We start from the raw sequence: 13,317 nt of genomic DNA, 5'->3' as shown, positions 1-13,317 counted from the left end.
TGGATCAAAGCGCATTCTACGAGATCTGTGTCATCATCTACTGCTCTGTTCTCTGGCGTCCCTATCAAGGAAATTTGTGGGGCAGCTACATGGAGCAGTGCCCATTCATTCACAAAGCACTACTGTTTGGACTCTTCCACAAGGAGTGAGACAGCAGTCGGACAAACAGTCCTGAGGAATCTATTCCAGTGAGCGGTGACCTTTCCCTTCTATCTCTCCTTCCTTTATTGCACATTTTGTATCTGATAATATTGCCTATCTATGGTTTCAAACTGCTTTGACTAACTATGATAATACTTATACTGTGATGTGCTGATATGCATGTAACAAAATGTGCATTTGTTGCTTACTGCTAGCTACTCTGATACAAAGCATGGGAATCTATGAAAGTCCAATACTGGGGCAAGAAAACAAGTTACTTACCTGTAACTTTGGTTCCCCAGTATTGGTACTTTCATAGATTCCCATGCGCCCACCCGCCTCCCCTGGGAAATCTCAGCCTTCAGGAGATGTTATTACTATTACACAACGGCTACGAAAATCTAAGGCTCTGAGGCTCTCTCAGGAGGGTTCTAAGGGGTGAGGCTACTCTGAATGGTTGTTGCAATTTTATGGTCTCTTTTACAAAAAGAGGCGGATAGGCTACAAAATGAGATGAGGCCTAGGCCTGTCTTTCACTTTTGTACCTACTGCTATGGTATTTTTCTATTTACCGAGGCTCCCATTCCGACGACGGGGAAATGATACAAAGCATGGGAATCTATGAAAGTACCAATACTGGGGAACCAAAGTTACAGGTAAGTAACTTGTTTTCTTCCCACCGTCAGGTGTATGATAAAGGCTATGTAATTGAACAGTTATTTATGATCCTGGGACGGGGTGTCAACTTTAGTCACACATTTGTCAAGGTAGTCCGTCCGCCTATGGTACCAAAATAGTAAATAGTAGGTGGACATCTACCATGCTGCTTAAACAGTGTATATATGCAGGTATATAATACAAGATAGAAATCAGGCATACTCCTACTATGCAAACCCTAGTCTATGTGTGTCGAGAGTGTATGTAGTCATACAGCCAAGAATCTCCTCAAAGGATGATCCAACCCTATTGCCTGGCGGGAGAGAATGTAGGACCCTCTCTTGGTCATGAACAGAACACTCCTCACAGATATGTCAGACCGCTGCTTGGTGCAGGGATACTCTGTGTCAGCTGAAGTTCCTCGTCTGCTAATCATCCAAGATGCTTATTATTGATAATAAAAAGCATTCTTGTGATGAACGGATAGATTAGCAATGTTATTGATATGTAGACAGCTCTGTCGCCCCGTGGATGAAGATAGAACGACATTTGTACATCATGCGTAAAGGCCTTGGATTTGTTGCTCAAGGCATTGTGATAACGTTATGCAAAGCAATCCAACATTGTCACACATGTGAATATGTGCAAAAGGTCACAGCAGTAATGTTAATGTGCAAAAAGAGGACATTGTGAGAAAACGTGCATCTTCACTACAAGGGCATAATCCAGACACATAACACTGGGAATAACTATGCCATCGCATATAGACTTTCCAGATATTTCAACATAGAAAATGAAGACTCAACTGGGCAAGGTTAGTTTTATCTCCTTTTGTTTGTGCAGGGAGGGGATTTAGGTAGGAAATTAGGATCTTTCTGGCATAGATGCAGGAGGTTCTCTGGCCGTGCTACTTTTAGATCTCAGTGCGGCCTTTGATACGGTTAATCACCGTATCCTAGTCCAACGACTTCAGTACTTGGGTATCACTGGAGTTGCCCTTGACTGGCTGCGCTCTTTATTGATGAACAGATACTTCCAAGTAGCTGAGGGCGAGGCCAACTCAACTCCACGACCTCTCCAGTGTGGGGTGCCTCAGGGGTCATCTCTGAGCCCCACTCTTTTTAATGTTTATATGGCTCTTCTCGCTGACTTTGTTCTCCCTTTCGGTGTGCAAATTGTCACCTATGCCGACGACACTCAATTGGTCATCGCTTTGAATCACACTGACAAAGCATCTACTTGTCTTTGCCCATGTCTTGAAGAGGTGACGAGATGGATGAAATATTCCCATCTTAAACTGAACAAGACGGAGCATATGCTCCTTGGTAATCCATCCCCCTCTAATATAGTTTCCCTCTGGCCTACATGTTTGGGTTCTATGCCTGCCCCTAAATCAGAGATCAAAATTCTTGGTGTCTTGCTGGACTCCAAACTTTCTTTTAAAACTCAAGCCAGAAAAGTTGTTGCTCATGCTTTGGCATTCTAAGAAAGCTGCGCAAAGTGCTCGCCTTGCTACTAGCTCAGGTCAGAAAGCTTGTAGTTCAAGTACTTATTCTATCTTGTTTGGACCATGGAAATGCCTTGTACCTCGGGGACCCTAGATTGGTGCTGGCCAAACTTCAAACCGCGCAGAATTGTGCTGCTAGGATTCTTATGGGAATCCGAAGCCGCGAATCAGCAAAGCCAGCCCTAAAGGCTCTCCACTGGCTTCCTATTTTGGAAAGAGTCCATTTTAAGCCTTGTGTATTACTCACAAGCTATAGGAGGGAAAGGACCCGCTATCATTTCTTCCTTGGTCTAGCCCTACCTAGCCAAGAGGGCCCTCCGCTCTAACGAACTTTATCTGGCTCATGTTCACAGAATTAGGAGGGCTCGAAGCAGCAGCCGTCTTTTTTCCTATATCTTCCAAGCTATGGAATTCACTCCCTCTGCAGTTACGAAAGGAACCCAACCATATGACTTTCCGTAAGTTGCTTAAAACCTGGCTTTTCCCCACAAAATCTTGCCCCAGCTTGATCATCTCAGGCCATAGCGCTGAGATGCCCTCGGGTAACCACACGACTGTAGTACACTGGGATCCTGCTAACCAGGACCCCAGTGGCAGTGCTACCTCCTCTAAATTTGATGGTAAGTATCTTGTACACCCCAGGCATGCTGGGGTACCACTGTAAGCCACTAGTATATGGTACTGAAGTACCCGGGGCATTGGTACACCTGGGGTCTCCCATGGCCTGCAGCATGTTTTTTGCCACCCATGGGAGTCCATGAAAACTGTGTCTGCAGAGCTGCTATCTCAGTCTGCGTAAAATAATCATTGCACCTTTCACTTTAAATATAAGGTTTTCCTTATATCCTTAACACAGCACTTTTAACTTATAAGTCACACCTAAGTTAGGCCCTTCAGTCCAAGGGCAGGGTGCATGGTCCTAAGTGTGTGGGTACCCCTGCATGCTCAGAGGTACACCAACAAACCCTGGACTCCATTCTCTGGGGTTTGTAGGTGCGGGTAGCCATTTTAAGGTATGCAGTGGACACTGGCAAGTCGAGATGTACAACTACATAATGGCTGCCCTGAACATGATCAGTTACATGATTCCAAGATGTTTGATACCAAACATGACCATATGTTTGGTATCAAACATCTTGGAATCATGTAACTACACTGATTCCAGTGTAAGTTTCATGATACCATGTACTTAGGGACTCCTTAAAGGCTCCCATTACACCTACATGTGTTGCTTTTTAGGCTCTGCCTGCCAGCCCGCGCTGCTGCTGACCCTAGACAGTGTTCTGACCCCCTTCTGATGAGCTTTACTCGAGTAGGGGAAGCCAAACAAAGGATTTTTTTGTGAAAGAGAGGTGTAACCACCTCTCCTTTAGAATTAAGTAAGGTGGGGCACTTCCGAGCGCCATCAGACTGCATTTAAAAAGACACAAAAGACAGGGCAGTGTCCACCCCCTTGTCCAGCTCCTCCATATGGAGGTGCCCAGAGCTCCTCCAGGTGGCCACTTGATTCTGCCATGTTCAATCTCGGCCCCTGGGAGCATCTGGTTGGCTAGGGCAGCTGAGTAGTGTTCCTGACCCCCCGCCCCCTGATAAGTGGATCACCACAGAAGAGGTCCTTCCCTTTTTAGGGTTAGTTAAGGGCTCCCTGAAGCTGGGTCCTTAGATTTGTCCAGACAACATCTTCAAGGACAGACTGCCTGTCTTCCTAAGATTGACTAAAGCCACTTCAGCTAGTGTACACTGGAACTCTGCTGTTTCTTTGAGCCAGGACTAAAGACAAGACTGCTCTTGACGGGAAGACTCTTGCTGAAACATTGTCTCCACACTCTTCAACTTTCTGCAACTCCGTGGCCGTGCATCCTCAGAGTAAGCAAGGACTCTGCGTGCATTCAAGTAAGAAGTAATCTCCCTTGGAGTGAAGGAGTCACTTCCCTGTATCTGCAGGCACCTTTGTTGACAACCGGTTTGCTGATTGTAGGAAGGTAGGATCCTTTGTGTATGGTTACCCCAACTTTTGCTTGGTGTCAGTAGGTGTTTGACTAGTCTGACTGGGATCCTGCTAATCATGAGTTCTGTCACCGTGCTTTCTCCCTAAATTGATTGTGATTAGTCCTGTTGTACCTCCACAATTGGCTACTGCCATACCCTTGTAAGTCCCTAGTATATGGTACTAAGGTACCCAGGGCATAGGCACACCATGGGTCTCCCATGAGTGCAGCATGTATTCTTAGTTTTAGTCCACTTAAACTGTCACTACAGGCCAGCCATTGCAGCCTGTGTGAGTGGGTGCTTGCACATCTCACAAAAGATAAACGTTTCCTTATATCTGAGGTCACTGCCCTTAAAACCTATAAGTCACCTCAATGGCTAGCTCTTAAGTCCTGAGGACAGGGTGCTTGGTTATGAGTGTGCGGGTGCCCCTGAGTCAATTTTCCAGGCTTTTTAAGTGTGGTTAAGATTACGAGATCTCCGAATATATGAAGGCTGCACCAAACCCGATCTTGTTTCCCATCAAACATGTTGAAATCATACCCCAACACTGATTCCAGTGCTGGAAGTATGATATCATGTAAAGGGGTACCCCTAGGGGACCCCTTGTACTTCCGGTAAGAGCGTTTCAGGGTATGACAGCAAGCTAGGGCTGCTGCTGACCACAGTCACGATTCTGCCCTCCTGCTGCTGAGTCAAGCTTGAGCAGGGGAAGGTAGAACAATAGGTTTAGTGTCACAGGGAGGTGTGACCATGTCCCAGACAGGATTTTGTGTATTGGGCTGGGATGGTGGCACTTGCCAGTGCCACCAGACTGCTTTGAAAGGAACATGTGGTGCCCTCATTGCAAACTCCAGTTCGAGCTAGGTCAGGAACTGTTAGTTCCTGCTATGACGTGAAACTGGACAAGAAGACATTAGAGTATCCTCCCCTCTAACCAGACCCTTCTCTGGTAGGGACCCCTGAGTCGTTCCAACCCTTTCCATAGGTTACTTAAGGGCTCCCCTGTGGGTGGGTCCTCAGTTTCATCGTGTGAGAAGACTCAACCCTGAAACTACATTGCTCTTTATTCATCTGGGCACTTGGACTCCAACTGGAACTGAGATTGCACCAAGTAAGACTTGTGCTGCTTCTAGTCTTGCTGTTCTGCAAGTCTTCTTCATTGTCTGTGTCTGTGCTTCTTTCAGGTTCTCCAGAAGACCTGTGAGCATCACGAACATCTGAAGAAATCTCCCTTGGAGTGAAAGAGTCACTCCCCTGCATCTGTAGGCACCGCAACCAAGCTGACTGGCCTGCTGCTCCTTTTTTCCTATGGACTTCCCAAGGCCCAGCAACACAGGTAGTGGTCTTGTGGCTCCCTAGAGGCCTGACCTGTCTTCCCTGCAATTTGGAGGACACTATCCCTCGTCAGGGTTGCTGGAACTGAACCCCTGACCACTGCCTCGACTTTCCGTTTCCAAGGCTTGTTTGCTCTGCACTCAAGAGATCTTCTGGCTATAAGAAGCTCCAGCCTCTTCCACCTCATCTTCCAAAGATCAGCATCCTCACTGCAAACTCTGCACGTCGAGCCTCCTTCTTTGGTTGAGCTGCCTGAGGTCCTCTTGGGCCTTTGGGTCCTCTGAGGGTCTTCTCTTGCTTCAGTGGGCTCTCCTGCTTGCTCAGACTCTCCTGCATTTGGTGAGTTCCTTTAACCTTGCTCGTCCCAACGTGTGATCCTTTTCATCCTCCACCCCAGTTACGGCTACCAAGGCTGGTTGATGCTCCAGCTGGACACCAACCCCCTAGACACTTACATCTGAAGTTGGACAGCTTTTGCACAGGTCCTGGCCTCCTCAGCATTGCCTGGTCCCCACAGTTGCAGCAACAAGGTGACTGTCGACTCTTCAGAGCCTCTTGACATCAATGGGCATTGTGCTTCCGAGCTTCCTGGTCTCCTTAGAGTGGCATAGACTCTGTCTCCTCTGCTTGCAGGTTCTTCACTTCCAGAATCCACCCTTGGATTCCACCGGACTCCTTCTCAGTCTTCTCCAGATTCATATTCTCCAAAGTCTGCCATTGCTTTCTACAGGAGGTTCTAACAACACTTCACCCCTATGCACCCGGATTCCCTGGTGCAGGTGCAGGTAACCTGGTTAGGGCAACCATGGGTGGGCTGGCTCGCCAACCTCATGTCTTCCAAAGGTTTCTTAGGAGCCCTTTGGGAACGGTCCTTCTTCTATAAAACGGCAACCGTGACTTCTCCTTTGACTTCCACTGGGCACGCAGCTGTGTTCCCACTCTACACGCAGCCTCCTTGGGTACTTACCTTGGGTGGTTCCCCGGCTCCTCTGAGTTTTCTGGTCCATGCACCATTCTCCTTTGCCTGGAAAGGGAAACAAGGGAACCCTACTCACTGGGAGCCTGGGTATATAAGCTATTTAAGAAAACAAATGGCTCCTGTGGAATAGTGTGGAAGGTTTCTGATATAGTACTGCACAATGGCTATAGAAAAGGGCTGGAAGGAATACCCTTACTGGGTCAAAACGCCGTTGACAGTTTAAAGAGGCGGATCAAACAGCAACATTTTCTAATTGTTAAAATTGTTGTTAGTCAACGGAATATAATTTATATCGTTGCCTTACTTAATTTGAAACCTTACTCATTTGTCACTTTTATATGTCACTTTTTGTAGCATAGGTTCAATAGTGCTTTCACTGGGACACCGAACACCAATTTCTAATTGTTCAGTTTTTGTACAGTCATAATTGTGAACTTGAATACTCATTATATATATTGTGTTATTTACCTAATTTCTTTATAATGAATTACCTAAAAATGTCACTAAATCGTGAACGTGTGTAGTCAGCTTTTCTTTTTGACATCCCTCCAGCCCTTTTCTATAGCCATTGTGCAGTACTATATCAGAAACCTTCCATACTATTCCACAGTAGCCATTTGGTTTCTTAAATAGACCATTCTTCTTTGCAGTTCTCATTCCACTTTCTTAATATATGGTTTGGTCTCCCTCTGGAGACCAGTGCATATTTGTGCTATTTACCTGATTATTGCAAAGTATTCTTGTGTATTGTGGTCTGTTATATATACACTAATGTGTTAGTGATAGTGTGTGTAGAAATAATACCAATTTTAAAGACCACTAAAATCACCATAAGGGTTGTGTGGATTAGTGCTTTCTTGAATCAATGGCTTGTACAGGGGTAAAGGGTTGCACTATTGTACAAGACTCGGAACTCTACCTGCATTACATGAGGGTAGCAGAACTCACAGTTGTCTGGGGCACGTGGTTTGACCCTGCTTAATACATGATTGTACAGGGTTGGGTAATGGCATCCACATTACCTCAAATGTGAAACATTCAGATGCCATCACTAGGAGGATGTTTCTCACTGTGATTTCTTTACTGTCTATCTCAGATTCCTGCAATTTCCTTGGCCTACGAACAGGCTGAGAGTGATATCATGAAGAGACTTCCCAGGAACCCCAAGACAGATAAACTGGTGAATGAGCGGTTGATCAGCATCGCCTACGGACAGATTGGTGAGTGCCTCCCTACATAGATACAGTACAAAAGTAGCTTGCACCACACCCTCTTGACTGCTTTGATTTCTCAGTTTGCCTGAAACCAAGGCAAGGATAGATTTCATAATTGTAGGAAATGTCCCCTTTTTTGCATGGTTACCCCCCATTGTGTGCCTGATTCTGTTGCACTTTGACTTGGTGTGTATTGGTCCCTGCTAATCAGGTTACCAGTGCCTGTGTTCTTTCCCAAAACTGTACCTTTGTTTAAAAAAAATGGTGCACCTTTGGCACACATATAAGCCCATTGTAAAAGGTACCAGTGGTACCAAGGGCCTTGTGACCAGAGAGAGTCTCCAAGGGCTGCAGCATGTATTGTGCCACCCTCAGAAACCCCTCACCAAACACATATACTGCCATTGCAGACTGTTTTGGTGCAACTAAAATTGAAGAGTCGATATGGCACACATCCCTGTGTGCATTGCCTACAAACCACTGCCTATGATATAGGTAAGCCACCCCTCTAGCAGGCCTTACAGGCCTGAGTCAGGGTGCACTATATCACAGGTGTGGGCATAGTTGCATGAGCAACATGCCCCTACCGTGTCTGAGTCCATTCTCAGACATTGTAAATGCAGTGAAGCTATATTGAGTACATGGGCTGGGAGGCTGTTATTATGAACTCCACAGCTCAGTGATGGCTTTGCTGAATTCTAAGAAGTTTGGTATCAAACCTCTCAGCATAATAAACCCACACTGATGCCAGTGTTAGATGTATTACCAAATGCACCCAGAGAGCATCTCCCCTGAAAAATAACCAACTCTCTAGTGTACAGCAGACTAGTCTGCATCAGCCTGCCACCTCTGAACATGTTTCTGACCCCCTGAGGGATCCCTATGCTCTCGTGGGTTAGAAACAAAACCTTCTCTGGGTGGAGGTGCTTCACACCTACCTATGCAAGAACAGCATTTAAGGGCGGTGAGCCGCAAAGGCTTCCTTCGCTTTGTTATGCAGGACAGGGCCTCTCCAGCTAGTGGAGATACCCGCCCCCCTAACCAAACCCCACCTTTGGTGGCAAGGTCGGTAGAAACATTAGTAATCAGGAGAGGTGTGTCCCCTCTCAGCCAGGACCACCCCTAAGGTGTGGTGAGCTGAAGTGACCCTCTCCTTAGAAAATCCTCCATTTTAGATGGAAGGATTTAAGCCAATAGGATTAGGGGATGCTCCCTCCCCAAAGGGAGGGAACATACAAAGGGTGTAGTCAACCTGGAGGTAAGTAGCCCATTGGCTACTGCCTGCCCGTACCTGTAACACCCCTGAATTCAGAAGCTTCCACTCTACTACAAAAGTCCGCTATAGAGGGAGTTCCCCTTTCACAAAGAGGAAAGGGAGTGTACTCTTAATATTTTCTGGTGCGAAAGAAAGGTTCCAAAGCGGAATTCACACCGATATTAGACCTACTTCCATCTGCAGGGAGAAATTGTTTAGGTTGGCTCTCCATCAAATACATCCACACCTCCACCAGGGAGAGTAGATGTGCCTGATAGACCTGCCGAGTGCGTATTTTCATGTGCCAATCAACCCAAGATATCAAAAATTTCTAGGCTTCATGGTAGGAGCCAAGCATTACCAATACGAGGTGCTACCTTTCTGACTAAAGTCGGACCCACAAGCCCTGGTAGCAGGAGCTTGCGATGGTAAGGGCTGTTACTTTCTTATTATCTGTGCAACTGGCTGCTATAGAGCTCTTCCCCTCACCACACAAGATACCAGTATCAGATATGCCTAGACTTGCTTCAGGGGCTAGGTCTCAACATCAACTTTGCCATGTTGGTTCACTAGCCAAGCTCAAAGGATACACTATCTGGGCGCAACAGTGGCCTCAGAGGTCGCAAGAGTGTGTCTTTTGGAGGAGAGACTGTCATCTATAGTCCTGAAGTGTAACTTTCTCCTTCACACTCTTCAGCTGTCAGTCGGGCAGGTTGGGTTAGGAGCCCTAACTTTACTACTCCTAAACTGAGAAAAATCCTAATTTTAAGACTTTCGGTATTCACAGAAGGCATTTAGGAGTCCTAAAGTTAGGAGTCCTAACTTTACTACTCCTAAAATGAGAAAAATCCTAATTCTAAGACTTTCGGTATTCACAGAAGGCATTTAGGAGTCCTAAAGTTAGGAGTCCTAACTTCTGTGAATACCGAAATGAGTAAGTGCCTTCTGTGAATACCAAAATGATTAAGTGCCTTCTGTGACTACCAAAATGGTAGTAAGTTTAGGATTTTGTCTTATGTTAGTTCTGTGAATCGGGCCCAATATACTAAACTAGTGGTATGCAAACCACGACTTAAGTCAAGACTATACCCAGAAAACGTAGAAGTGCCGGGGACCCAAGGAACCACCCGAGGTAACTAACCAGGAACCCCACGGAGGCTGTGGGCAGAGTGCGAACATGACCGCTGGCTCAATACAATTCAATGGGTAAGTCGCAGTTGCAATTTTAAAGAAGAAGGACCCCCCCCACGTGGACCCTGAAGAAATCCCATGAAAGACAGAAGGTTGGAGAGCCACCTACCCATGGATACCCTAGGAACTAGGATACCTACACCAGGGAAGCCGGGTGCATAGGTGTTAAGTGGAGTCGGAAACCGCCGTCGAACTCAATGGAGGACTTCAGGAAGATGCTGCTGCTGGAGAAGGTGAAAGTGTCCGGTGGATTCAAGTTAAAAGTACCCACAAGCAGAGGGGACAGAGTCTGTGCCACTCAGGAGTGACCAGGAGGCACAGAAGACGAATGCCCACCGATGTCGAGTGTTGCAGGAGAGCTGACCATGAAACTGCAGCTGTGCAGACCAGGCAATGTTGTGGAAGACCAGAAGCTGTGCACAAGCTGTCCCACGTTGGATGTCGAGAGTTAAGAGGTTGGTGTCCGTTGGGAGCACCAAGAAGCCTTTGCAACTTCAATCAACGAGGAAAGTGAAGAAGGTGCAGTATCGGGACCAGCTAGGTCGAGGGGACTCACCAAAACCAGGGGAGTCAGGGTAGGCCCCAAGCAATCAGGAGAGCCCGCTGAATTCAAAGAGGACCCTCAAGAGGCCCCAAAGGATGGAGGCACTGGAGTCGCGAGAGGATTTCAAGCAACTCACCAAAGATGCAAGCCCACGATGCAAGTGATGTGGTTAGGATGGATGAAGATCTCGGTCACAGGAGATGCTTGAAGTGGGGGCTACTTGGAGCCTGAAGATCTTGGAGGAAGGAAACCAACAAACCTTTGCAACAGCAAGTCGATGTGGTGCACAGGGGTTAGCTTCCTGTGGCTCCGACAAGGGATACTGGCCTCAAACGTACTGAGAGGACAGGGCAGGCCTCGAGGAATGTGAATAACCACCACCTGTGTTGCTGAGCCTTTCGGAGTCTGTGGGAGCCATGGATCAGCAGACCGGTCAGCTTAGTGTGACTGCTTCACTTCAAGGGAGATCTCTTCAGGTGTATAGGAAGGTTTCTGTATGGAGCACAGGTATGGACATTGCTGCAGACAAGCAGGGTGAAGAGATCAGGAGCAGCAGGAGTCTTGAATCCACAAAAGAAGACTGCCCCTAGATTGTGTTCCTAAAGGTATCTACAGAGTTAGGGGGAGATGCGTTACCAATGGAGGCACCTCAAAAAAAGTTACGGACTGGCCTCACACACCGCCCGGTGTCATGCTTCATCTTCGGCTGTCCTCGCCCCCTCTAAAAACTTGGTTTGATAGAGGGCTGGCATACACCTGGAGACAGGGATGCACTTCTAAATCTAAGTGATGGCCGTGGGGGGAGTGAAAAAGTGTATTAAAAACCATTACCCTTGTCCATATCCTACGTTTATTCAGGGATCAGAGGTTAAAAGAAGTGGTCGGTGATAAGGGACATTAATCTCCCTTCACTGTGTTATAAAGGGTCGATATGTTTCTGCTAAAGTGTCCCTGAAGGGTACGCAGCATTCTTCAGGACCAAAGGGGAGGTTATTACCTAGAGGTCCACTTCCCGGCACCTAGTGTCAGAAAAATGGACCTGCTACTAATGTGTGAAGGGGTTGTGAATTACAAGTACCCCTCTTTGTGTAGTAACCTAATGAGTGACTCTGTTGAAAAAGGAAGCAAAACAGAAAAGAAGCATACACACCAAAGTGTGACTATGAATGCAACAAGTACACTGTACCATCCATACAGCACCATACCTATTCTGCACGTGGTTCGGTCTATATGAGACATGTGACATGTACACGTGTATGCTTGCAAACCAAAGAAAAGTCTGTTTATTTTACCTTACCCTATAATCTAGCCTACTTGCTCCATGGGAGGGCAGAGGTGGAAGGACCTACTGAGACTTTCTGAAAACAAGAAGTAAAAACACAATCATGTGTGGTAAAGATTCCAACATCCTGATTTAAAATCTGTTGGTTTGTTAAAAAGGACTCACAAAGTAGAATACAAATATTGTGGCCTCCCAGCAGAGTGAGGCACCCATACACATATATGGCACATACAGCATCATGCATACTCTTACTGTCTATCTTCAGTGCTTTCAGCAGCTTTCCCTTAGGCGATCTCTCGGTCTCCCCGTCGATGGAAACTGATGGGAAGGCTGGGGGTATATATACTGAGCACAATTGGTTAATTGGTTCAGGTAATGAGCGGTAATTGGAGAGCACAAGTGTGTTTCTTTTGTCCTCCTAGAAGGTGCCTGGCCGCCTGGGGGAGGGCGTATCCTGAAGGCTGCGTTTTCATTGATCTGTGTGCAAAAGAGGTAATGAGTGGTAATTGGAGAGCACAGGTGTGTTTCCTGTGTCCTTCTAGAAGGTGCCTGGCCGCCAGGGGGAGGGTGTATCCTGGTGGCTGCGTTTTCATTGGTCTATGTGCAAAAGAGGGGTAAAGGCTCTCTTCCGCACATGCGCCGTCTGTTTTATGCTCTGCCGAAACTTCTCAGTCTTTTAAAAGAGTTCAGAAGTATGGGAAACACACTGACCTTATTTGCTGGTGCGGGCCAAAGTATATTCAGTACAGTTATTGTGCTCGCAATCGCTCGGACATATATGGGACATCAGCTCGCTCGCGAGAAGTGTGGTAGCTTTGCGCATGCGCGCTGATGTGTGCGGGGATCGGTAGCCTGACAGGATGTTAGCGCAGGCGCACTGTGTGAAAACTGGCAGACTTGGCCTATCACACTGTAAAACTGAGCGAGGAAGCGCTCGGATTCAACAAATTAATTTAAATTTTTTCAGATGGAGCAAAACCTCTAGGTATTAGTGATGTTATGACAACGTATCATATATGTTTGAGCACCCAAGTAATTAGCTAGGTTTGACGGATTATAATACCATGTTGTACATTGTGGTATCACGCGATTAGGAGTTTAGTGTGGACAGTTCAAAATTTTCCATCAATTCATGGTATTCTTAGGGGCCCAGCTTGGTTTTGGGGGGGTTTGTATAAGTACGTGTCTTCCTTCCAAAATTGGTCAAGTATAGGGGGTTT

General features: G+C 46.6%; 1 protein-coding gene across 8 annotated transcripts in view; it reads left to right on the top strand.

The window, feature by feature from the left end:
• Positions 1–13,317, top strand: part of LOC144772352 (sodium/potassium-transporting ATPase subunit alpha-1-like) — a 3,188,308-nt gene that overhangs the window by 2,782,196 nt on the left and 392,795 nt on the right. For all 8 annotated transcript variants that reach the window (XM_078656610.1, XM_078656616.1, XM_078656614.1 and 5 more), the window contains one exon: positions 7,708–7,831. In XM_078656610.1, the coding sequence (XP_078512736.1) occupies positions 7,708–7,831 (124 nt within the window). The remainder of the gene's footprint in view (positions 1–7,707; positions 7,832–13,317) is intronic.

This window comes from Lissotriton helveticus, chromosome 8, assembly GCF_964261635.1.
Source record: "Lissotriton helveticus chromosome 8, aLisHel1.1, whole genome shotgun sequence".
Taxonomy (NCBI): domain Eukaryota; kingdom Metazoa; phylum Chordata; class Amphibia; order Caudata; family Salamandridae; genus Lissotriton; species Lissotriton helveticus.
This window is presented reverse-complemented; position numbering and strand designations above follow the sequence as displayed.